Genomic DNA, 25,621 nt, shown 5'->3' with positions numbered 1-25,621 from the left:
AAGACGAATGTGTAACAAGTAACATACAAGGCTTTATTTTACGTACATCTTAAACATGTAACCTTTGACATTTCACTACTTTGCTTATGACTTATGATACATAAATTTATTGTTTTATATTAAAAAAGAAAAATATTACTAGATGTATACAGTTATTGTTTCATAAAATGATTTTGTAGAGAACAAGTCAATTACTTTTATAATACAGTCCCAGTGATCTTTGTTCTACTTATTATACGAATCAAGGCATCTTCTGCTTCATTTTCATCTGCCGATCGCTGGCGCTGTCCTCAGGTTTTGAATTACCCGCTTTAGATTCCTCGGCGGTTGTTGGATTTTTTTTGGTTTCAGTCAGTGGCGATTGTGACTGTGATTCATTCAGAGCTTTTCTTATCAGCTCTAGTAGATGCAGAGGTCCATCGTAGCACTGTTTTGTTCCTGAAAGAAACAAAAAAATTTTTTCTGACTGGCTGCTGACAGTGTAACTCAGGATGAAAGACGATTTCAGACTGCGGGTGATGTCAGCCTTCACCCCAGTCTGAAATCGTTTTGTTTTATCCCTCGTCACACAATACACTATTTTTAAAATAATTGGGATTCCCGGGCTTGAAAAATTAATTTTATTTCAATGTTAATATCGAGTAATAAATTTAAATTTTTAAAATAAATATTAAACTTTTACTGAAAATAACAGACGTGGATTCCAAGAGCCAATAAATAAAATGTGTAAATAAATATTTAAATTACTGAATACTCAAACTTACCTACATCTATTTTATTTATCCGAAAATTGCTTTTTTTATTTTATCAAGTATTCCATCAGATTGATTACCTTCGCCCTGTACGTTTTGTTTCGCTTGAGTTCCCCCAGCGGAGCCTAAAAAAATCAATTCCGATATCGTAATTATATTTCAAACAAATTTAATTAATTTAAAATCACTGATTATTTTATTTACAAAAATGAATTTTTTAAATATTTTCACTCGATGAGGGCAACTCAAGCGATGACAAGTAGTACCAGTACAATAACAAATAAAAACTCATAAATAAAATGAACCCTTACCATCTTTTTTAGAAGTAACGTTGAAGATCGTACCAGGTGTGTTGGACTCTAATTCGGCATAAGCCATCAGCAGGGCTCTTTGATTATCCGTCAGGGACGTTGGCACAGTTATTTTAATGTTTACATAGTGATCGCCGTAACCGACTCCATTAACTTTTCTCATTCCTTTACCACTGAGCCGTACTTTGGTGTGAGATGACGTTCCTGGACGTATTTGAACGGTGTGATCTTCATAAACACCTTGGATTCTTATTGTACCACCAAGTGCAGCTTGTGCGAGTGATATTTCCGCGTCGGTATGTACGTCAGCTCCATCACGTCTAAAGTAACGCGATTTTTCTACGCGGAATGTAATGAAAATTTCTTTACTGCCAACTGCCATACGAATTGTCTGTCCGTCTTCAACACCAGCTGGTACAGGAACTATAACTTTTTTTCGTTGTACCTATGAATTAAAACGAAAGTAAATAAATAATGTAATCAATTGTAATTTAAAATGTAATACTGAAGTCAGCCGACGTCTGATAATTTTTGGATTTCTTTTAAAAAGGGTAAATTATAGAAAAAATATTTTAAAAAATTGCACCCATAGTTTTTTTCATTTCCTACATGTGCATTTTTTTTTGTTTTTTTTTTTTTTTTGTAATTAATTTGTTGAAAAAAAAACCCAAAATTATTAATTGTCTGGTAACTTGATAATTTTAAAATAAATATCTTACATTTTGACCTTTGCCTTCACATTCATTGCAAGGATATTTAATATATACTCGGGTACCATGACAATATCGACATGTTGATCTCATTACGAATGGTCCAGTGCTGATAGTCTCCATCCCTGTTCCATTACACTGTTGACATTTTATAGCTTTCGTACCCAACTCACATCTAGATCCGTCACATTTGTTACATACATCCACGACATTGATGTGTATTTCCTTATTGACACCTCGTGCCGCTTGTGCGAATGTCAAATTCATTACTACCTGAAAATTTACCACCAAATTAACATCCTGCTATTTGTATCAACGTTATTTACAAATGATTGTCAATCAAATACCTCTTGTGCGGTACCGAACCCGTACTTTGAGTCCGCGTAATCTTCAAAGTCGGAGAAATTAGTCGATTTAAATCCAGCCTCGCCGAAAATTTTTCTGAACAATTCCTCAGGATTTATCGTCGACTGGAAATTCCAGTTGTGGTTTGCGTATCCTTGGCCGGCACCAGCCCCAGCGGAACCGGCGCCAGGGTTGAATCCAGAATTACCCATTCCCATCTGCTCGGACGTTGCTCCCCAGGTGTCGAATTCCTTTCTTTTAGTGTCGTCGCTCAGGACTTCGTAGGCTTCGGAAACCAACTGGAATTTTTTGCTCGCATCCGGGTCACTTTTATTCGTGTCCGGGTGGTATTTTTTAGCTAATTCATAGTAAGCCTTCTTGATATCTTTTGCCGAACTGTTCCTTGATACTCCAAGTACTTCATAGTAATTTGTCCTCGTAGCTTGTAAATTTTTTGACACATGGAAACTACGTCGCAGTGACGTAAATTGCTCAGCTACATAAAATAATAATTAACTAATTAATTAATATGAATAAAAAAAAATAAAAAACTGAGGTTATGAGCATGTTCTGATCACAGCTCCAACATTGACAGCCAATAAGAAATTAAATAAAAACTAATGCGTATAAATTTTAAAAATAAACTGACATATATAATTAGAGTGAAAAAATTTAAATGTCAATTAAAATAAACATTTGAAAATGATGTAATCTAATAATTTAAAAAAAAAGTCTGAGTAAAAAAGTAAAACTCACATTTACTCTGGTAACTTTTAGCCCACGTGTCAACACCAAGACCAGTCGTGGAAAATAAACGCTGACACTCATTACTATTTGACAGATAATCAGATTGTAATTTATTAAAATTTCTGTTACTTATAAATCTGATATTTCGAGGCCGAAAAATTAAAACTATTCCTTTGCCGGTCGCCATGATGCCATTAATCCCTCGACGAAATCCTCGACATGCTCGAAATTTCTATAGAAATCTACTGAAAAAAATAATTAACTGTTTTATCATCCAGGTTCTGATAAAGAAGATAATTTATATATTTTAAAATTTAAAAACCTGGAGATTACTGATGATTGGTAACGAAATAAATTTTGTCTTTGACAACTAACGCTCTCACTGAGTGACGTGGTGATGGTTTCACACTAGGACACGAGGGATCCTCATATATATACATATATATAATTAGCAAGTGATTTTTTATGTGTGTGTGTTGTCTGTTAACTACTTGGACTAAATGTACCTGTAGTAAACTCAACAAACGTCTGATCTTATTCAGCTGAGCTAAAAAAAATAAATAATAAATAAAAATATTAAGTATTTAAAAAATAAAGACTTGAATTTGAATAATTAGCAGTAACGTAATTAAGTTAATAGATCCCGTAAGTTAAAATGATTAATTACTTGTTATTTTTTGTGATATCAGCATTAGTTTTATCATTTGAATTGAGCCACGTAACCGGTACTAAAGTAACACGTATACGGGGTATTCCATTATCAAAAAATTCACTTTATGATCCGAAAAAAGACTTTAGTTGTTTAGATGGCAGCCGTATTATAACATTCGACAAAGTTAATGACGACTACTGTGACTGTGGTGATGGGAGTGATGAACCCGGTACCGCTGCTTGCTCAAATGGCTTCTTTTTCTGTGAGAATCCTGGTCATAAGTCACGATACATACCATCGAGTCTTGTCAATGATGGAATTTGTGATTGCTGTGATGCTAGTGATGAATACTTATCCTCGGCATCATGTGTTGACAACTGCAAGGAGCTTGGGAGGGAAGCAAGAGCTGAAGCTGAAAAAGCTGCTGAGCTGGTGAGAGAGGGCAGCAAAATCAGGCTGCAGTTGGCTGAGGAAGGACGAAAATTGAAGAACGAGATTGGGGAAAAATTGACGAAGCTGAAAAATGACTTCTTGGAGGCTGAGCTTATCAAGAAAGAAAAAGAGATTATCAAGAACCAGGCTGTTGATAGAGAAAATGCCGCTTTGGAAAAATATAAACCGGCTGAATCAGAGGCTACGGATAGGAACGATGAGCAGAGTGATGAAGCTAAACTACGAGAAGCTGATGAGTACTTTAAGATGCTTGATTCTGATGAAAGTCACAGTGTCACTTTGAGTGAATTACAAACGAGAATTATTTTTGATCGTGATCATAATGGTGCTGTCACTGAGGAAGAAGCGATGTACTTTTTGGGACAGGATGAAGTCAATTTTGATGAGTTTCTTGAGAAATCATGGAATAATATCAAGCCAGTACTCATGAAAGAACAAGGTTTGTATTTAAAGTATTAATTAATGTTGTATTTAACATAATATTTATTTATTTTATTTTATTCAGGATTATTTAGAGGCCCAGACGATCAGGAGCAACGTCAAGTCCACGAGGAGCATGAGCTTGAACACGAGGACGAGCATGATACTGAGGAAGACGAAGATGAAGAAGACCAGGAACAAGATGTTGAAGGAGCTGCTGAAGATGCTGAAGGTCACGCTGAAGAGATTGAAAGAGAGGGTGAAGTAGAGCAGCCACCAGAGCAGCCGCAGGTTCAGTACGACGAAGAAACTCAGGCGTTAATTGACGAGGCGACCGCCGCAAGGACTCAGTACCAGCAAGCAGAGAAGGCTGCGCTTGATCTTCAAAATGAAATAAGATCACTGGAGGCTAAAATCGACCGAGATTACGGACCTGAGGAAGTTTTTGCTTCGCTAGACGGTGAGTGTTATCAGTACACGGATCTGGAGTACGTGTACACCATGTGCATGTTCGGGCGGGCCACTCAAAGTGCCAAATCTGGAGGCAGCGAAGTCAGTTTAGGTCACTGGCAAGACTGGGCCGGTCCGGATTACAGCAAATACTCAAAGGCCAAATTTGACAGAGGTCTCACCTGCTGGAATGGACCAGCCAGGTCTACAATGCTCGATTTACGTTGTGGTAAAGAAAACAAACTTGTGTCAGTATCCGAACCAAGTCGGTGTGAGTACGCCATGATATTTACGACACCGGCGCTTTGTAATCCTGATGCTGATAACTCTAGTGTACATGATGAATTGTAAAAATATAAATAATGATAATGATAATAACAACAATAACAGCAACCAGTAACTGATAAGATGAAATCGACTAATGATAACGTTTCATAGGATTTTAAATAAATTTATGTGGACACTATTCACTGATTTTTTTACGCGTTCACAATAATATTTATCATTGCCAAGATAAATATCAACTGTTTAAATATTTTCGAGGTTTATTATTATTATTATTAGTTTTTTTTTTTTTTTTTTCAATTATTTTTTACTTTACCATATTTTCTAAACCAATAAATACTTAGTACTGACGCCCGTAATGATTAGATAATTTTTTAGCAAGTGCCTAGTCAACAATAAATGCATTTACTTGTGAACGCAATAATGAGAGAGGATTTAAGTAAATTGTGAAAACGATAATTAATTTTTAAATTTAAACGAGTAACCGGTTCAGCGATCATTTTTTTAAAATGCGAGGCAATAAATTTTTGAATACAATAATTATACATATTAATTAAAAAAAAGAAGAAATGAATTGAAATTGAAATTGAAATTAAAGATACGGCACAACTTTTTCACAAAAAATAAATCTAGTAGTAAATAGTTGTTACTGTCGTATAAAAAGTAAATGGATCACTGTTACATTCCTGTTTTTTACACCGGATAACTTGTAGATTTATCAGATTAAAGCAAAAAAGTAATGAAGTAATTAATAAATAGTAATAAATTAATACAAGTAAGTAATAAGTACGGGTCCTGTGATAAATGCACTTATTTTATTTTTGTTGTAAAAAAATATTGTGCAGACGGTGATCCAATTTTTTTGAAAAATAATAAATGAATAAAAGAAAAACTCACTTGACAGTTTTTTCTTATTGAGGGCATTTTTAGACGATACCTCTACTTTTTTAATTTATCTGATGACCTTGAACTGTAATAACCGTAATTAAAATTCTATTAATTAATTAATTAAGAAAAAAAATTGGAGTATGAGTGGAAAAAGGACACTGGTCTTAATTACATCAGGATGATCTTGAAGTTAACAGACAACTAGAATTTTTTTGACCAATTAAATTTAAAGAAAAAAAAAACTAAAATATGCACATGTAGAAAATTAAAAAAACTACAAGTGCAATTTTTTTTTTTATAATTTATCGTTTTTTAAAAAATCAAAAAATTATTAGACGTCGGCTAATTTCAGTATCATTCAGGATGTGGATTTAGAAAAATTACTTACAGTTGTTTTAAATTTTCTGTTTGACGAGATTTTTTTTGTACCGAAAGTAGTAGACATTAATTTTTTTTTTTATTTAAATGAGAAAACGAAATACTTGTAGATGAAAATGCATATCAAGAAGTTTTAAAAATCTTTTTGTGTGGATTTAAAAAAAATTTAATTATTATTGTTATTAATAATAATTTCATAGTTGCAAGTAACTTGGTTGTAAAAACATTAAAATTGATGCGTGTGAATGTGGCTGACAACTGGCGGTTTTTTGAATTTTTGAATAAATGTGAAAAATGCAAGTACCCAAGTAGTACACTTGCCTTTGTGACATCTATAAGAGATCAGTTTTTCGGCAACTTTTTGACTTATCGATAAGGCATCAATATGTTGACAAAACGATCAGAAATTTATGTCACCGAAAAAATATCTACTTAGAAGACTTGACTCAAGTAACGACAAAAAGTAAATTACAAATAATGGTAAAATAAATCATCTAAATGACTTTTTAATTAACATAAGACAGGAAAATCAACGCAAATTTTCTCTGTCTCCGGAACCAACATTTGCAAGTCGTATTTATACCAAAAAAGGTGACTTTGAGTCAAAGAAAAATTTGTCTTATCCTTTTAAAAGAGATCTTTAAGACATCTTAAAGTTGTCTCTGTGCTACTTGGGCACATTGTTTCAATATATTAATTTATGTATTTATTTTAAATTTATAAAATGTCTCATATCTGCTACATTCACACGAATTCAATTTTGAAATATCGGCTACTTTATCACAATTTACAAAAAATAATTCCAGTAAAATTTAAATGTCAAGATAATACATCAAAATTTTCAATTTTTAAAGTTAAAATTTATTTGAAAGATTGTGAGTGTGAATGTAGCAGACATCAGACAAATTGAAAATTATTTACTCTACTCATTTATAATTTAAATTTGTCTAATGTCTGCTACCACTCATGAAAAATTTAATTAAACAGATAATTTAAAGTAACTGTAATTTTTTTTTTTAATGAATATCCGGACGAATTTATCACTTGTCCTTTAATTTTATTACAAATGAATTACTCACATATTAAAAAAGTAGAGGGTACTGTCTAAGATTGATCTTAAAATGTGTGTATGTAAATTTAAACTAAATCGTGAATCTGTTGATTAATTAATGAATTAAGTTAAGTATTTTGTAACTTTTTAAAAGCATCAGTGTGGTGGGCACATTTTCAGATTCAAAAAACTAAATAAATTAAGTAAATGAAAACAATAATTAATTGAATAAAGATATTTGTCAAATTGAGTATGATAGTGATGGCAATTTTATTTACAACAATCTCCATTAATATTTATAGTAACATATATTCAATTCATTATTTATTCTTTTTATAATTAACAATTAATAATTATAATGTTATCATAAATTATATTCATTTATTAGACTTTTAATGATATTAGTTTTAAGCTCTTGCCAAACGTTACTACATTACGTCTGTTATTTTATTATATTTTATATTTTACGTATTATATATATTTTAATATGCAGATAGGTAACTACTGATGTTGATAATTAATATAATTATTTTTCAGGATCAGTCCATTTTTACGATACTGAAGTTAGTCGACGTCTAATAATTTTTGATTTTTTTAAAAATGATAAATTATTTTTTAAAAAATTCAAAAATTGCATGAGTATGAATAGATATCAGACAATTAATAAATTTTAAATAAATAAATAAATTCAAATAATGAAATTTAAAAAAATGCGCGTACTAGTTTTTAAATTATCTAAGTACGTATTTTTTTAATTTTCATTCTTACATTTTATTGATTTATTCAAAAATTTAAAAAATTGCACCTATAGTTTTTTTAATTTTCTACATGTGTGAGTGTTAATTTAGCAGACATCAGACAAATTTAAAATTATAAATAAATAGAGTAAATAATTAAACAAATGAAATTTTTAAAAAATGCGCATTCAAAAAATGTTGAAATTAATAAGTGCATTTTTTAAAAATATTTTTAACTTCCCGCTAAGAAAATTGCAAATTTTCAAAAAAGGGAAGTTATTGGTTTCGGTCCGATTTTCGAAAATCGAGTTTTCATCAGATGTCGACGTTTTGAGGTCCTAGGAAACTATTCTGACTATTCCCGGGTGGACGTCCGTGTGTGTGTGTGTGTGTGTGTGTGTGTGTGTGTGTGTGTGTGAACTTTTTTTTGTCCGACGATATCTTTGGAACAGATGAACCGATTTGAACGTACTTGGTGGCGATCGAAAGAGCTCACCAAAACTTAGTCTTGATTAGATTTTGGGGTAAATCGGTCATGTAGTTTACAAGTTATACAAAGAATAAGAATTAAAAATTTTTTTTTATTTTAGTTTTTTATTGATTTCTCAGAAACGACTTATACGATCAACTTCAAAATCTGATCAGTTCTAGAACTCAATAAAACGCGTCGATTGCCGCCTCAACCATCAAAATCGGTCAATTCATTCCTGAGATATCGTGGGAGAAAGAAATGCTAAAATCGGTTTTTTTTAAAACAATGGCACACTAAAGTATTTTCGAGCTCGAAGAGCTCGAAAATGTATCCACAACAATGTTTTCGAGCTCGAGGAGCTCGAAAACAGCGGGAAGTTTTGGGGCTGGCCCGCAGGGTCAACCGACAGACAGATTTTTTTTTTAATTATTTACTCTATTTATTTATAATTTAAAATTTGTCTAATGTCTGCTACATTCACACTCATTCTACATGTGCATATTTTTTATTTGTTGTAATTGATCTGTTGCAAAAAAAACCGAAAATTTTAAATTGTCTACTAACTTCAGTCATCATTTTTAGCCCGTCTAAGGCACTCGAGTCTCAATAAATGAGTTTTAATAATTACAATTTACATAAATTGTAATTACTCATTCATTAGTCTCAAACAAGTGTCGAAATGTATTTTTATTTCTCATTTAACTTTTTATGTCATTTGTTGTAAACACAGATGTAAAAGTTTAGACCCAAATTAGGCCCGTGAAAGGTAACCGCGGCTTACAGTACATATTATAATAATGATAATAACAATAATGAGACATTATTATTTATTTACAAAATGAATATCAATACGTTATTTAAATTACACAATAAATGTCACTATTAATTTATACAGCCACATTATTAACATATTAAATTTCAAAGACAAATTAAATGTCGCTAAATACTAAATAATATTTATTAGACCGTTTGATAGTTTAATACTTAATATATAATCAATTAAAGGTAATAATTATAGTAATCAATTACAAAGTATACAAAATTAAATTAATTACGTTGACAATTAATCTCGGCAATTAAAAGTATTATATTTATATTTTGCGCGAGTATCCATGATATTTTTAATATGTATATATTATATTTTAATAACTATGATAATTTTATTAGAGGCAAGTTTTGTTAATTTGCAATTACAATTACAATTAGTCCGTTAATAATCTCGTTATTTACTGATAGTACTATATTATATATATATATATATATATTATTTATCAAATGAAAGAAAGTTTGTTTTCATAAAGTTTTTTATAGTACGGTAGAAACAAACGGCAAAGTTAATAAAAATAAAAATAAAAATAGTTTTAACAAGTGGTAGTATCACACAATGGCATTAATTTGATCTTATTGTTATTCACTTGCCAAGTTTCTCAAACATAATAAGTTTCTCTTTGAAACTCTTGGTGTCGGTTGACACTTCAGATATGTTTCCGTTAAGCATATTCTGCAATTCTTCATCATTTTTAGTGGTAAGCAAATTGTTGAATAGCAACTTATTGTCCTCCTGTTTAACGACAGGTGACGATGGCGGTGATGCCGACAGTTTCTTGCTAAATGGTACAGAGTTCCGTTGATTATTACCGTTGTCTGTTATACGGCTGACTATTGTCAGCAACTGATGGATGTCAATATTTTCTTTTGATTCAGAGCTCTGTCGCCAATAAGGCTTGTCGGTGTAGGTTAGTGACTTTGAATCTTCCTCCATTCCATCAGCGTTATCTGTGTTCTGTTTATTTTCCATTGTCTTGGTCGACCAGGAATCCTGCGGCAAGAAAAAAATAAATAGATGAACAATAAAAAAAAAAATTATGTTTCATTTATAGTATATTTAGTATACGTACATTTTTTTCATATTTATCATTGACGTTGTTCGCGATGTCGTCATCTCGGGTGTCCTGGTCCAAATCTTTGTCGAGACTGTCGAGAGTCTCGGTGCTGTCGGAAGATTTGTTCCGTTTTTCCGAGTCGAGGGTATCAGTGCTGCCAAGTTCGGAACTTTCTGAGGACTTCTGGAGTCGGGGTGTCGGGGGTTTTCTTAGCAGCGATGGTCGGCGATCGTAATCCTCTTTGTCGTGATCATCTGGATACATTCCTAACATAGAGTTGGGTATTTTCTTTGGTGGCTTACGAATTTTACGGCTCTCGACTCTGTCCTCCAGCTCAAGATTATCCGAACTCTCGGAGGAGATTGTTCTTTTGTAGCTTTTGTAGTTGTATTTAAAGTCCAAGTTACTTCGACTAGTCTCTTGATTGTTGTTTATCATTTCAAAGTTGTCAGTAGATTTCGACATGACACTGGCAATTTTTCCGTGATGTTTATTTGCGCGTGTGAGGTAGACATCTGATGTGCTACTGATTTTCTGCAGCTCTGGTTGCTGATGGTCTAGACTCCCAAAGTTGTCTGATGACATGGACATCGTCTTGTGGGTTCGCCTCGGACGAATTTCAAAACTACTGCGCCTGCGCTCAATCGAATCGTCACTTACTAGAGCCTGTATTGCTTCCAAACTGTCAGAAGACTTTGAAACAGTGTCGGAAAATTTGTATATCTGGTTACTGGGTCTTCTAGCCGGGCGCGGATCATCACGATCCGGCGATGTCTCAAATCCGTCAGTAGATTTTGAAATCATGTTTGCGAGTCTTCGGGGCATTGGTTTTATCTCTCCGTGCTCAGCAAGTTTATCAAATCCATCTGTTGATTTAGATATTAAATTTTGTAATCTTCCAAATGTCGGGGCTTCTTCATTCTCAATAAGTTTATCAAATCCTTCAGAGGATTTTGAAAATGAATTATCAAGACTGTCTGGTGATTTTGATAATCTAGTAACAGATGTACGTTTTTTTGGAGTTGTTTCCAATTCATCGTAAACATTTGACAGCTTAGTCATACGGTTCGATGATTTTATCGTCACAAGTTTTATGTCACCGCTATCTTGGGTGTCAGTTTGTTCAATCATACGGGCGACACTCAAATCAAGGCTGTCCGGTGACAAAGAAGCCATGCTTGAAGGTTTTTTCTTTACATCAAATTCTTCAAACATGTCGGATGTCCTAGAAGACAATCTACTGGAAGATTTACGCATTATTGTAATGCCCTTAGGATCGACTGGAGTACTTGCATTGCTACTTGTTACTGTAGACAATTCAAGACTGTCAAGTACGTCTGAAGTTTCCGATATTGTTGTGATTGTCGAGCAAGACATACTGCTGGTGGTTGATGTCATTGTGCGTCGGGGTGGTCGCCGATTTTTTGGCCGGACTGAAATACGGTGATGTGCTGCGGTATGATTCAGCGAGTCACTCTCCAGTTCCGCTGAAACGAAAAAAAATAAAATTTAAATCTTGGCTGTGAAATTTAGACAATTTTGAATTTTAAATTTCTAAGGCTGGTCATTTGAATTTTAAACTCAAAATATCTCATTAACTATTGAGTTTTTTGAAAAAATACATCAAATCTTTTTTGTAGAGAATTTAAAGGGCTACAAAAAAAGTATCTTGCAATTTTTTCGAAAACTTAATATTTACATAGATATTTCAAAAAAACCAATCACACTTTTTTGATGATAAATTTGAAATTCCCGCGGGAAAATTTTGAACTTTTTTTACTAAAATAAATATATTTTATGGAAATTTAAATTTTTTCAATGATGTCGAATCAAAGTGCGTTTACTCCCCAATAATTTGCCAAAAAATTTATTCAAAAATATGAAAAATTAAAAGAGAATTAAAAACTATTTTTATACAAAAAATTCTTGTCCATTTTTTTGTCATCTCGAAATCAAAATTTACGATAAAAAAAAATATAAAAATTAAAAAGTTGCTACCGTTATGATTCGCGCCGGAAGTGTAACAATGGAGGGTTAAAATCCGAACAATGAATATCCATATAAATAAAGTTTAAGGTTTAAATTTTGTAATTTTTCGTAGTATTTGTTGAGTTAACTTACGTAATTCCTCCTTTGGCAATGTAGCAATTTTGTCATTGTTGTCAGTTTGTGTTCGTGTTACCTGTTAATAAATAAACATAAAGAAAAATAATTTATATTAATTAAAGTAATATATAATATAAAGTAATAATAATAATAATAATAAAAACAACGAAATTCACCTGACGGTTTTAATAATTTACGGAAAGGGAATCGCGAGTCGAGGATTTTAATTTCCTCATAGTAACCCCGTAAAAACGCGGAAAGATGAACATCTTTCGTTAGTTTCTACATTCTAAGTTACATCAGAGTATACAAATGTAATGTTACTATAGAATCAAAACTTGTATGTTGAGCTCTACTGCTCGTGCGAGTTTCTATTTTTTGTACCTTTCATTTCGTTATTTTAAAGTTATATTCTTTTATAAGACCCCGCCCTGCCCTATTTTCGCGCTAATTCGCGGAGATAAACAAATGTAATTGTGATTACTGATTACCTACACAATATTTCATAAGAAGAAACCCAAGAAATCGGCATATTTTAAAATAAACTCAAGTTTCTTTAGTTAAGAAAATGATTTTTAATGAAGTCTTCAAATTTTCGCGCCAAAAATACATCAGATCAAAAATTTTCAAAAGCATAATTTCTTACGGAGAGAAAATATATTCCTAAAAGTTTTTTTTTCTCTCAGTATATATATGTATATATGAAATAAATCAACAATGTATTGGATAATTTATAAAGCCATTAATCACAAAATGGAACAAGTTGATGTAAATAAAAAAAAAAACGGGTGATTGAATACAATAAATGGCGATGGTGATTTAAAATCAAGCATCGAAGGATATGATTACCTCATCACATGATTCCTTTTGATCTTCCGGTATCCTTTGTCTCATTTCAGCTCTTCTCGATTTAAAACCCACTCTCTTTTCCTCATCATCAACCACTTTAATGTCTATTTTTCCGCTACAAGAACTCGTTCTCTCGATAATCGATTCTTTTCTACCATCATTACTACCCCATATCCCAATTATTATTTTAGCTGACGACGGGCTCGTGATTGTTTCAATGTATCGATTATTATTCATATTCATATTCATATTCATATTCATATTGATGTTATTATTTTTTTTTTTAATTGAAATTTCCGGATAAATTTTATCAGAATTATCTCTCTCCTTGTTACCGATAATTTTATCATCTGGGAATATTTCGACGGTACTTTTTGTTCTCGTGGAAATTTTATTTCTATCATTTTTATCACTGCAGCCATAAACTCCAATAGTTATATTTGCTGGTGAACTGACAGGACGTATTCTAACGTTCTCACGAGTACGGTCAATAAGACGACGACGTTCAACGGGATTTAAATTCAATTGCTCAATTATCGCACGTATATTCGTGGAAATATTTGTCTCTCGTGACACAACCATCTTATTTATATTAATTATTACAATTACAATTGCAATTACTATCAACAACTCATAAATAAATAGTAAAATAATTGTTATTGTTATTAAATTAAATTTTCACTTTATCGAAGTTTCACTGGAAATGTTAACGTCTATTAATTTTCATTGCCATTAAGTTAATTAGCTCAGTAGTTAGTATTTATAATAAATATATGGTGTCTTGTATCATCTGAAGCTTCTTATATATATTTTATTTTTATTTTTAACCCAGTATCATTCAAATCGTTTCCCACGCGACCTTCAACCTCACCGGCATCAAGATAAATAATAAGAGACAGCCCATACACTTATATATTTATATATATGTGTATACTTAAACCATTGCAATTCGCGGTATATATTCTATATTATGCTATTTTACCAGAGGCAGTCACTCTTGGCCGATTTCACACACTCAGTAGCAAATAGAAATCGCGGAAACACTGGATTATATGTCTGTCTATCTGTACATACCACTAGACAATAATATATAATAACAATAAATATGTAAGCATATATATATATATATAACACACACCTAAATAATATTTTATTTATTGTACTTTTATATAAATCACAACTACCTCATTTCATTTGTTTTATAACTGCTACTATTATTCATTATCTATCTCTAAATATATATGTATATATATACTCAACTGATAAAAAAATCGGCTTTTTTTCTCAAAACTCCCCATTAAATAGCAGGGAGGTGAAAAAAGATGAGCTCTTACTAATATTTAGAGGTCGCTCGTCACAATTTTCTATTTTCCATTTAAATAACATGGGAAAAAAAATTGTATACCTCAATGACTCATTGTACAGATCTCAGGGTTTGATGTCGTAGAAAATTATGCGCTCTACAAAAAAAGTCTTATCATTTTTTGATAAATTGATCTGTTCAAGTTATTGGAGCTTGAAGTCAAATTGAAGGTAAATTTCGAGCTCTCCCCACTTTTCCGGCGAAACTATCAGACTTATCACAAAATGTCATAGGACCTTTTTTGTAGACAATTTTATTCCTAACAAATTATCTCTGATAAACTTTTTCAAAATTCCGCATTGTTTTATAGTTATTTCCATTTTAATGTCAAGCTCTAAGAAAAAACAGTGTCCTGATCGATTTTAAGATCTTATATTATATTATATTGTATATTTATATATAATCCTTTTATCAAATTCTATGAATCATTATAGTATTCAGGACATCAATGATTAATAAATAATTTTTCATCAAGGTGCATCAATTCTGGGCCACAACTGCCCACATTTCGCGCCCACTTGACTCTCTCATTCGCCTCTCATTTACCTTTTATGTGTTCTATTGATATTTTCTGCAAGGTGTGTCTTTATATTTATTTAATATTTATTACAAAAAAAAAAAATAATAATAATAATAAATGTCAAATTTCAGGTAAATAGTTAACGAAACAAAACCACTTGCGATTTCGCATTAATTCAACTCAACTTAACTCGCGTTAAAACTTTTTTTGATAACAAACGGTGATAGTGCACGCGTGTTCGCGGGGCGTGAAGCCGTACAAGCAACTCGCTGAATATGTTTAAATTATATTAGTACTTCAGAACTCGTTATAATATAACATATATTATGTTTACGGCGATATCAATGATGCTAATAGCTCAATCTCATATATATATTTATACATTTATTACGTTACCCCACGAGTTTTTAATTATTTTATCGCAATTTCGTGTTGCCAATGTAACAACAAGGAATTATAAATATAAATATAAATTATGCTGACAAATGTGCAGATAAATTTATCAGTTTAATGGACTACTCGATTTATTTACTAGCAACGGGAGATTGATTGGTTAATTAAAGTTTGCTTTTAAATTTTTCAAAGTTTATCAGTAAATTTGGTGTCAAGTGACGGTAAATATAACTTTTAATTTATGTGACTAAATAAGAAAGTTTGTCGGTCATGTCTGTCACGCAAAGGGTTTAATTTTTTTTTAAGTTCATTATTGTCATGGCGATATTGATTTAACAATTTATCAGTTCATGATTCACGTACCCTTGACCCTCGTTGTAAAATGTTACTAAAATTATATTTGATACCTAGGGAGCTTTGATTAAATCATGTATGTGATATATATTTATTATATGAGCTGTTACTTTATTATTGCAATTGGAAATCCTTGGATGTGGTCAATCTAACTGGGCCGCTGAACCATAAGAATGTTGAGTTTATTACCTCAAATAGTCTACCCGAGTAATTTATAATTCAGACAATAAATATATCTATTTATATTCAAACTACACATTGAGTTTATTTGTCGAGAGTAAAATTAAAATATAATATAATTAAAATGACGTTTCTGAGAATGCGCGGTGGCAATAAAACTTTTATTGCTTACCGAGAAAATTTAAATTTAAAAGTATGTATTTATATATAATGTAGTAATTGAGTTTAACTGAGACTTATCGTAGTGAATATAACAGAGTATTTTAAGTCCGGAAAATAGCCTCAAGATCGTATGGTATCGCTTGATCTTTATCTAATCGCGAGTTAATTAATCACTCGGTGATGGTAAAAATATGGATGATTATTATCATGGCGATAATAAAATAAACAAAAGAATTAAAGAAGAAGCTCCAGTAATACAAGATTTTTAAGTAGTGATCCGAGAAAACGACGCTTCCGTGACCTGCATCTGTTCACTGATGCAAGTAAGATAGAGGAAGCTTGATGTTAATTTGTATACCGCAATTCAAAATACCACACAAGTGGATCTCATTTTACTCCATTGTCTCCGTCGATCGACACGTCCTGATTAACTTTAAGGATTTTCTTGTATTCTATCACTAAATTCTGTCACCCAAATAATCCTGGTACTGGTCTGCTACTAAAAGTCTCATTACCACCACTCATTATTATTATTATTAATAAATCAGACGTTGTAACGATATTTGCTAGCACTAGAGTGTACGATCTGGTCGGCAAGAATAACACGACGTCAACTGTCGCGTTGTGCCAAAGCACTTTTCCTCGGCAATAGGGACAAGAGTGAGAAGCAATAAGAGAGGGGACTAAACTAAACTCATGAAGTAGAAAGGGGCTGGAGTATCGAGAGGGTCTCGAGAGTAGTGTACCGAGTAGTGCTCTATACCATCACACTTACTATTTTATCGTTAAATACAAAGCAGCGTAGTGCTGTACGGGAATAAAATATCGCGGATAGTGCACGCGAGAACACTAACGGTCTAAGAACCCAGTCTCTGTCAATAGATCTACGGTTACCAGCTGTTTCGCTGGTGTCTTTCTACCCACTCTTTCTATCCATTTTACCTTGGTATCCTATCTATCCATATAATACACACCGTACTGGTCTTTAACGCCTCCAACATTCTCCTATAATACAGCAGCAATTGCAGCTCCAACCACCACCACCACCAAGATTGCCAGTATCACCATCACCACGTGCCGCACTTTTCCCTCTTGACAATTATCAAGCAAAGGTCTTTCGCAAACCCGTACCACACGATGCCTTGGTTGCAATAGTGGCCTGGCTGACTCGGTTGAGTCAACTTAATACTTTTATCTTCATTGTATTTAATACGCAACACGTACATACATTTTGAATTATCACTGGGTAGTTGTGTCTGCTGGTGTTGCCAGTGTGTAGATGCATTAAAACCGTGAGAAGGCTAACGCGGACCGTTGTAATTGCTAGGCGTCCAAGTTGAGGCACATATTGCTATGCTCTGTACAGCAAATTGTCTCGTGAGTTCCACTTAAAATTTTACCCAACGGTTTACGGATTTGATGTTGACCTAGTACTTGATCATCAGCATCATCCTCATCGTTGTATGAGTCCTCGAAGTTCCATTTAATGTGGAGATGATAAGTCATTAGATGGATAATCATTCCGCTGGCTGAAGTTTTTCAATCAAGCTCTTAATGAGGACGAATAGGCGCAATTAGTGAAAGGTGTACTTTACAGATCTATATACTATTTTTTAATTTTAAAGTAAAAGTACCTCTTAGTATATTAAGTATTCCGTAATTATGGTGATAATTCCTCATATCGTTAAAAATAAAAGAAAATAGATAAGACTTAATTTCAAATTCGTTCATTACTTTCTCCAATTACTGAGATGGGCATTTAAAAACATAAGTACTCGTTAGATTTCTCGATTCTTGATGATTATTAAAAGGCAAGTCTAGCTGATGATTTTACCTGGTGAAGGTCTGATCGTTGCCGTACTGAATCTTCTAGGTCTGTTGATAAAGTAGTTACGGACGTAGTTGGTCAGACTGCTGGCAACCAGCGATTCCACTGCAGAGAATTGTGTTATCAATCAGCGACCAGCAGGTAAACCATAAAGCCGCGGCAGGTGTAAAACTCTGACGGCCAAAGGATGGCGCCAGGTGGTACGCAAGGTGGAGAAAACTGTTGTGCTGTTGGTTTTATAAAAACGCGCTTCACGAATAGCTGTCGAAAGAGTAGAGGCATCAGGCCAAGTAACGGTAAATTTATTTAAACGTTAGCTTGTAATACCCACACACATGATTATTTAATCTTAAATTAAACAGCTCACTATCCTGACTAATTACTCGCTAATTTCATTAGAACTTGGCCTTGACTTGGTCTACTGATAATTATATTACCTTGTCTTTTAATTAAGTCTACGATTACATTACCATCAACCCACACACACTCACCCATCGACATGACGTATAAAAACAATAATAAAAATTTTTTATAAGATATTTTTATCTCTGTAGCAGTAACAGTAACGGAATATTGTTATGATGATGATGATTAAAAATATCTGGTAGTAATATTAGAGATATGATTATTGTTCATGTCAAGTAAGTGGACAAGAACCCAAACTGGTTCCGTAAAAGGGATCAGTACGTCGTTAGGACTCCATTGACCTGATTCTCAATGAGAATTCGTTACAGAAATACACCCATTGCAATGAGACGTTTCAGACAATATTAAATTTATATACTTGTATATATATAGACGTATATACAAGTATATAAACAAAAGAAAATTGTCAACAAAACAGAGAGAAGAACGGTTATTGCCGTTTTGGCAATTTGTTCGATAAATGACTAGTGAGTCATGGAGCGAACCGGTTTGTTCACTCGGTTTAAATCGAAAAAGTATCAAAACTTACCCTGAATTTTTCCTCCGGCTCTTCTCTATCGATTCGTTCACGTTTATCTGTGCGGCTGAAACGGCTCTGCAATCACAATAGACGTTTTATTATTCATCTTAAAGTTACTATAAATGTGTACCGGTTGTTTTTTTTATGTGCAATCAATATCCGAGAAAAAAAGAATATATATATATCACAAAAAATCTTTACCCCCATATTGAATGTTTAATTTAAAAACTGCTAGAGTATTTGAGCACTGAATTTACCAGGTCACTTGCATTTAAATAGTATATGAACCACTGGCTCTATACATATATATCGGTGACAAGCACTACTACAAGTTTTCAATGGCTCATCAATATTTATCAACTCCAGTAAGACTACAAGAACCACTCTGACGGAATTACATTCAATGTTAAGATTAAGTTTCTACAATAGGCATTTTAAATATTCATTTTAATTACAATAGTCACCAGATAACTGATACCGTAATAAACCGTCTATATAAACATATATATGTATAGAGATGTACACATAAATTTATCCAATTGTAATAAATAGAATTACATGAGTGCACACCGAGTAATTAAATGAATCTGACACGACAAAGCTCAATCGCGCGGATACAACCGATATGATTTTCACAATAAAAACCCAAGCCGAATGCTCTCTGCTATCTCACCTCAGTAGTTTCCTGCTGATAGTGTTCCCCGGAGGCCTGCAACGCAAAAAATATCGTGACATCATTGTTAGAGAAGGAAATAGTTTAGATGTCTGTATGTATACATATATATATATATTTTTTTTTCCTTTTTATAATGACATTTGTAAGACGCAGTAAAGAATAATAGAATGAATGTGTTGTACTTGGCGACTCGTCAACCGCGACGTTTAAGTCGAGAAAGAAAGCAACGGTAAATATTCATGTGTATCGTACATAAAGTGTGTAGAGTACAGGGAAACCAAAGCCTCACACGAGCAGCTTGGATCCTTGGTCTTTATCATCTCATCCCCACTCAACTCTTGGGTATTCAACTTTATTGAGAATTCTGATATGATTATGATGTTGATGGCTCGATATTAATATGCGTATATCGCTCATAAATATATATATATATATATATGTATGTATGTATATTATATACTCACATGAGGGACGTGAGTCTCGGCCGATGCCAGCTGATTCCTACTCTCTATGGCAGTCTTTATTTGCTCCAACACCTGTACCAATTAATTTTTAATTTATACATTTTTCATTTTTAATCACTTATAAGTACACGTATAAATGTAAATATTATTAATGCATATTTAATTTTGTGACAGATGATCAACTTACCCGGAGAGATATCCGATTGTTTGGAGCTCCGTGGATACCGTGGCTTTTATGAACTTCTTCACTCGTTTTTCCTTGTCGTCTCTGTAAATAAAAAGGAAGTTTAAAAAATAATATTTATTACAGACGAAAATATATGAGACTGAGAAAGGGCAACAATAGGAAAGGAGTTGTGTGTTTTTTAATGATGAAACACATAAAGACTTTCTTGAGACTATCAGGCTGGAACGCAGACGCTTACTATAATGGTGAAAAATTAATGAGGAGTACTGTTGATTTAAAAATGATTTTATCAATTTAAGAAGTGACTTTTAGTACAATGATTTTATTTTATTTTTAAATAATTGTGTTTAAAAAAAAAAAGTAGAGCTCTTGTTTTAGTCATATCTCCATTAGTAAATGTTTTAATTGATGTGCCGACTCCTCAGCAATCCGATAAATTTTCAAACGATAACTTATTATTAATCTTGATTGAAGTGCATTATAGATTACTGAATAAAAGTAATATTTTAAGTCAAGTAGGTTTTCTCTTTAGCAAAATAGTTGAGATGATAAACGAATTTAAAAAATTCAGGTTAAGATTTTCATGTATTTAAGGATTTTTATTTAAAAAAAGAAAATTGATTAAATTTTATCGACAAGAAAGTCAATATAGATGTGTATTATAGTAGTAGAGAGTACTCCAGTTGAAAAATATTACAGAATGAATTCTCAAGACGTCTTCTACGGTTAGTACGCGAGCTTTACGGTGATTCTATTTCCATCGTTGACCTTATTGCTTACCAGAAATAGTATTTGCAATGCTGAGTTTAAGAGTAAAAGAGTGAAAAAGAGAGAAGATCGCGAGGAATGTGCAGCACATTAATCGTTTAGTAAAAAATAATTTGATTTAAGAGAGCGAAAGGTTTAAGAGGAATTTTTAGTGGTTAAATATTTATATATGGAGTTAAATAGATAAAAAATATGCAGTATGTTATGAAAAAATGACGTACTTGGAATGTAGCCAAGGTATCTAAAGATGAGAGAGGCCGAGTATGAGGGACCTCCCCGGGGAAGACACTGTCGTGAGACACTGAGAGTTGACCTGAAGCACCTCGGAGCTTCGTAAAGGACTGTTGTACGCCGCCTCCTCGCCTGAGGAACCCACTGGAAAAGCCAAGTTCCTTCGTTAATAAAACACACAGGATATATACTTAGATACGTGGTAGGAAAAACAAAAGTACGAGACGATCAAGGGCCAACGTACAAGCGCCAGACACCTCACGATCCTGCATTAAATAATATATATGTGTATCTATATATATATATATATATATATGATATTACACGTATGTATACACCTAAGACGTGGACTACATACTTTGCTTATGGACGAGCATTAGTTTTTTACCGCAACTTATTATATATGATACCTACTAGATCCACTTGATGCACAACATCTAGACTTTTTTTTATTTTTAAGGCTAAAAGCTTCCATGTTCTGAACACTTTAGCTTTCGTACGGCAAAATTTATCTGTCTAATAACTATATGAGTACACGGAGAGAATTTTAGAAAAATCTTCCCTACAATTTAGAGTAAACTCCAAAAAAAAAAGACGCGAAGAATGAAAACTGATGTCTTTGGTTTTATTTTTACACATTTTTATTTAAAATTACTGGTAATTGATTTTTTACCGATCAATATTTAAAAAGAAGATAAATTATTAAGCCCAACTCCAGTTTACTCACGATTGTAGAGTGAAATTTATTATGAAATTCTCTGTGTAATTTTTAATTTTATTTTATTTTATGAGTAACTATTTAAATGATTGATAATGAAGATGCAAATGAAATTTTATAAATTAAAACAAGCTAATGAGTGATCAAGTATTTACTCCTTGTTAAATGATTTCCTCAATGATAATCTGTATTTTTTAGTCCAGCTCATAGGCCGTTTGCTATAAGAAAAAAAATAAAGTCAAGTTGATTATGTGGGACGTGATTGTGCATAATCATATCAGGGTAGATATGGTGACGGAAATAGAAAAAAAAATACAGTTTTTTGTGGTGAGATAAAATTGTTGAGGAATTACCTTTGACAGTCGCAAGAATCTGTGAGTAATTCACTAGCACTTTGGCTTCGAGCATCTTCAGTACGTCCAGCTGGATGCCTCAGAGTCATATCCTCCCGATCGTGAGTCACTGGGTCATTTCGATCATTGTGAGAATCGAATGTCGCGTCGGCGGCACTTCTGCTCTTTCTTCTAAAGATTCTCCTCAAGCCACGAAGTGGATGAAAGCGTCTTTTCTTTGGTTCTGTTAACACAAAAGATCTGATGGTTATTAAAATATATATACATGTATATAATAAATTTCTATTTTTAAGTATAATAAATGATACTTATAGTTGAATAATTTTATTTTAAATCAAATGCAATTTGCTATCATGATTACGATGATTAATTGAATTCAGTTCATGGCCGATTAATGTTAATTAAATAGAAAATTATATTGTGGAATTCTTAATCGAATTAAACTAGTAACAGAGAAAGCTTTAATATGACCGAGAAAATAACTGAGCGAAAATTTTAAGAAAATGAATAAATAAATACACTTTCATTGGTTACGGTGCACAAAAAAAAGATTTCTTCGCGAAAAAAAGGGGTAAAGTTATAGACTACTGTGGATAAAAATGGTCACACAGGTCAAGAGGACGAAACAGGACGAAACTTCAAGTTTCGTTCGCCCGAAAACGTAAATTCTCCTTTGGAATTCAGTCGAGTCTTTTTCTACTCTAGTACGTAAAAACTGACAGAAAATGGTAATATTGTGAGTAGTTTTTTCCTAAAGGGGCAAAGTTTTGGACTACTGTGGATAAAAAAGGTCACACGTGTACAGTATCAAGAGGACGAAACTCCAAATTTCGCCCGCCCGAAAAAAAAATTTTCTTTTGGAATTCAGTCGAGTTTTTTCTATTACAATACGTAAAAACTCACAGAAAATGGTAATATTGTATGTAGTTTTTTTCAAAAAGGGCAAAGTTTTGAATTACTGTGGATAAAAATAATCACACAGAGTCAAGAGAACGAAACAGGACGAATCTCCAAGTTTCGTTTGTCCGAAAAAATAAATTCTCTTTCGGAATTCAGTCAAGTTTTTTTCTACTATAGTACATAAAAACTGACAGAAAATGGTAATATTGGGTGTAGTTTTTTCCAAAAGGGCCAAAGTTTTGGACTACTGTGGATAAAAATGGTCACACGTGTACAGTATCAAGAGGACGAAACACCAAGTTTCGTCCGCCCAAAAAAATAAATTCTCTTTTGGAATTCAGTCGAGTTTTTTCTATTAGAATACGTAAAAACTGATAGAAAATGGTAATATTGTATGTAGCTTTTTTCAAAAAGGGCAAAGTTTTGGACTACTGTGGATAAAAATGGTCACACAGGTCAAGAGGACGAAACTCCAAGTTTCTCCTGCCCGAAAAAAAAAAATTCTCCTTTCGAATTCAGTCGAGTTATATATATATATATATGTAGATGTGCGGGAAATAATATTGGATCGGCAGATCTGCATAGAAGAGCCATTGATTGGGTTACAAAGGTACGTCAGTTGATGATTGAAAATGGATGAACGATGAACACATTTCCATTTCGTCCCCGTGTATCTAGGTTAATCAAACTCGCCATCGATATAGATATACCTGTCCAATTCTCATGCTATGACAATGACAATAAATTGATTTTCCAGGCGATTTAATTAATTCAATAACTCAAAGAATAAAAATGAAATTTATTTTTTGGAAATTAGTTATTATTTAACTTCTCATTTCTGTTTTTTTTTTTTTTCTTGTCTACACTCGAAATTATGAGTAGTTTTAAAAAAATTTTTCAAACATCCCCTGATATTGTAGTTCTACGGCAGTATTGTTGCATCCATATCGCAATGGATAATTGTAAGATCGATTACGAAGCGAGCGAGTCGTAAGCAGAGGCTAGACTTGGGTATAGTTGTGGGACAAAAGAGTTAGCGCATATCCAGCAAATTGTAAGCGAGATGAAAAAAATAGTATGAATGGAAGCGAGATATATATTTGGAGTGAGTTTCGCTGCCGAAGGGCTGGCTGGGATTAAACGAGGATTGCTTCTAGCGACAGAACAACCAAAGTACGGAAATGAGTGAGAAGTATTATGAAACAAAAGGATAGACGAGAGAAAATAATATATATGTAAAAAAAAAATAATAAAGAAAAGTATTGAATCGTTGGTGAATCTCTGATGTCTGCTACGTCGAGTAAATTTATTAAAATTTTTTACAATGAGTATTAAAAATTTTTTTTACTGCCATTTTACTTCTCATTGAGCGCGAAATTATAAAAATACGAAATACATCTGAGTAGATAATTATATTTAAGATTAATACTGAGTCTTAATGGCAATTGAATTGCACAATAATTTTTATTATTTTTAAAATAAAAATGACAGACAATTTCATCTAAATAGTAGATGATTAAGTTGAACAAACAAATAAATTAAAATATGAAGAAAAGAAAAATAATGATAATAATTAACTTGAATTATTTTATAAATTATCGTAATAATAAAAACCGTAAGAATATTAAATTTAATTTTTCTCTTCCTTGACATTTCGAATATTTCGGAGCGGAAAATTAAAAAATTTAATAAAAGTGTAAATAAATTTAAACTAGTTTCAGTTATTAAAGTTTAAAAAATATGTAGAAGTACATAACTACTGATTACTTGTTGCTGTTAATAATTAAATAATAATAAAAAAAAAATAATAATAATTAAATAGAGTGATTTCAACAGAATATATGAATATGAATTTTAAAAAATTAGAAAAAGACTATATATATTAAAAGATGTGTATTCTGACATTGCATAAGACCGTGTAAAGTGAAAGTATGTGACCTGACAAGAGAACTAAGCAGACAAAAACCAAAGAGAAAGAAAACAACGCGAGTACATACACACACATATATGACATACACGTATATAAACATCAGCACGCTCCTTGATTCGACCTTAATTCACTCGAGTGCGTACTAGTCAATCATTCGTC

General features: G+C 32.4%; 3 protein-coding genes across 9 annotated transcripts in view; 1 reads left to right on the top strand and 2 right to left on the bottom strand.

Annotated features, from left to right (window-relative positions):
• Positions 1-12: 12 nt before the first annotated feature.
• LOC130663629 (protein tumorous imaginal discs, mitochondrial-like) lies at positions 13-3,106 on the bottom strand. Of its 3 annotated transcripts, XM_057462969.1 has the most exons (6): positions 2,875-3,106; positions 2,121-2,614; positions 1,783-2,046; positions 1,064-1,508; positions 769-877; positions 301-438 (listed from the first exon to the last, which is right to left on the bottom strand). In XM_057462969.1, the coding sequence occupies exons 1-5, from the start codon at positions 3,050-3,052 to the stop codon at positions 780-782; spliced, it is 1,479 nt and encodes a 492-aa protein (XP_057318952.1). In that variant the 5' UTR covers positions 3,053-3,106; the 3' UTR covers positions 301-438; positions 769-779. The 3 variants fall into 3 exon arrangements, with proteins under 3 accessions (XP_057318951.1, XP_057318952.1, XP_057318953.1); XM_057462968.1 differs by lacking the exon at positions 769-877 and having other exon boundaries at positions 13-438; positions 2,875-3,105; XM_057462970.1 differs by lacking the exon at positions 301-438 and having other exon boundaries at positions 764-877.
• On the top strand, positions 3,066-5,695 carry LOC130663628 (glucosidase 2 subunit beta). The gene is made up of 2 exons (XM_057462966.1): positions 3,066-4,409; positions 4,476-5,695. Exons 1-2 carry the CDS (start codon positions 3,521-3,523, stop codon positions 5,189-5,191), a joined length of 1,605 nt encoding a protein of 534 aa, XP_057318949.1. The 5' UTR covers positions 3,066-3,520; the 3' UTR covers positions 5,192-5,695.
• A 1,993-nt stretch (positions 5,696-7,688) lies between these two features.
• Positions 7,689-25,621, bottom strand: part of LOC130663626 (dentin sialophosphoprotein-like) — a 33,126-nt gene continuing 15,193 nt past the window's right edge. For 2 of the 5 annotated variants that reach the window (XM_057462956.1, XM_057462955.1), the window contains 9 exons: positions 22,633-22,855; positions 21,552-21,705; positions 20,563-20,643; positions 20,376-20,447; positions 19,909-19,944; positions 19,245-19,310; positions 12,656-12,716; positions 10,550-12,021; positions 7,689-10,470 (listed from right to left, as the gene is read on the bottom strand). In XM_057462956.1, the coding sequence (XP_057318939.1) occupies positions 10,063-10,470; positions 10,550-12,021; positions 12,656-12,716; positions 19,245-19,310; positions 19,909-19,944; positions 20,376-20,447; positions 20,563-20,643; positions 21,552-21,705; positions 22,633-22,855 (2,573 nt within the window). In that variant the 3' untranslated portion in view covers positions 7,689-10,062. Of the gene's footprint in view, positions 10,471-10,549; positions 12,022-12,655; positions 12,717-13,489; positions 17,903-19,244; positions 19,311-19,908; positions 19,945-20,375; positions 20,448-20,562; positions 20,644-21,551; positions 21,706-22,632; positions 22,856-25,621 lie in introns of those variants that run through there. The other 3 variants (XM_057462959.1, XM_057462960.1, XM_057462958.1) reach the window with 3 other exon arrangements.

Source organism: Microplitis mediator, chromosome 2, assembly GCF_029852145.1.
Source record: "Microplitis mediator isolate UGA2020A chromosome 2, iyMicMedi2.1, whole genome shotgun sequence".
Lineage (NCBI taxonomy): Eukaryota > Metazoa > Arthropoda > Insecta > Hymenoptera > Braconidae > Microplitis > Microplitis mediator.
The sequence above is the reverse complement of the archived record's forward strand: the minus strand, read 5'-3'. Positions and strand labels throughout refer to the sequence as shown.

Coding starts and splice junctions, on each gene's coding strand:
- LOC130663628 (XM_057462966.1), top strand. CDS start 3,521: ATGATTAATTACTTGTTATTTTTTGTGATATCAGCATTAGTTTTATCA. Junction 4,410..4,475: donor AGTACTCATGAAAGAACAAG/GTTTGTATTTAA, acceptor TATTTTATTCAG/GATTATTTAGAGGCCCAGAC.
- LOC130663629 (XM_057462968.1), bottom strand. CDS start 3,052: ATGGCGACCGGCAAAGGAATAGTTTTAATTTTTCGGCCTCGAAATATC. Junction 2,615..2,874: donor TAAAAGTTACCAGAGTAAAT/GTGAGTTTTACT, acceptor TATTTTATGTAG/CTGAGCAATTTACGTCACTG. Junction 2,047..2,120: donor GGTTCGGTACCGCACAAGAG/GTATTTGATTGA, acceptor GTAAATTTTCAG/GTAGTAATGAATTTGACATT.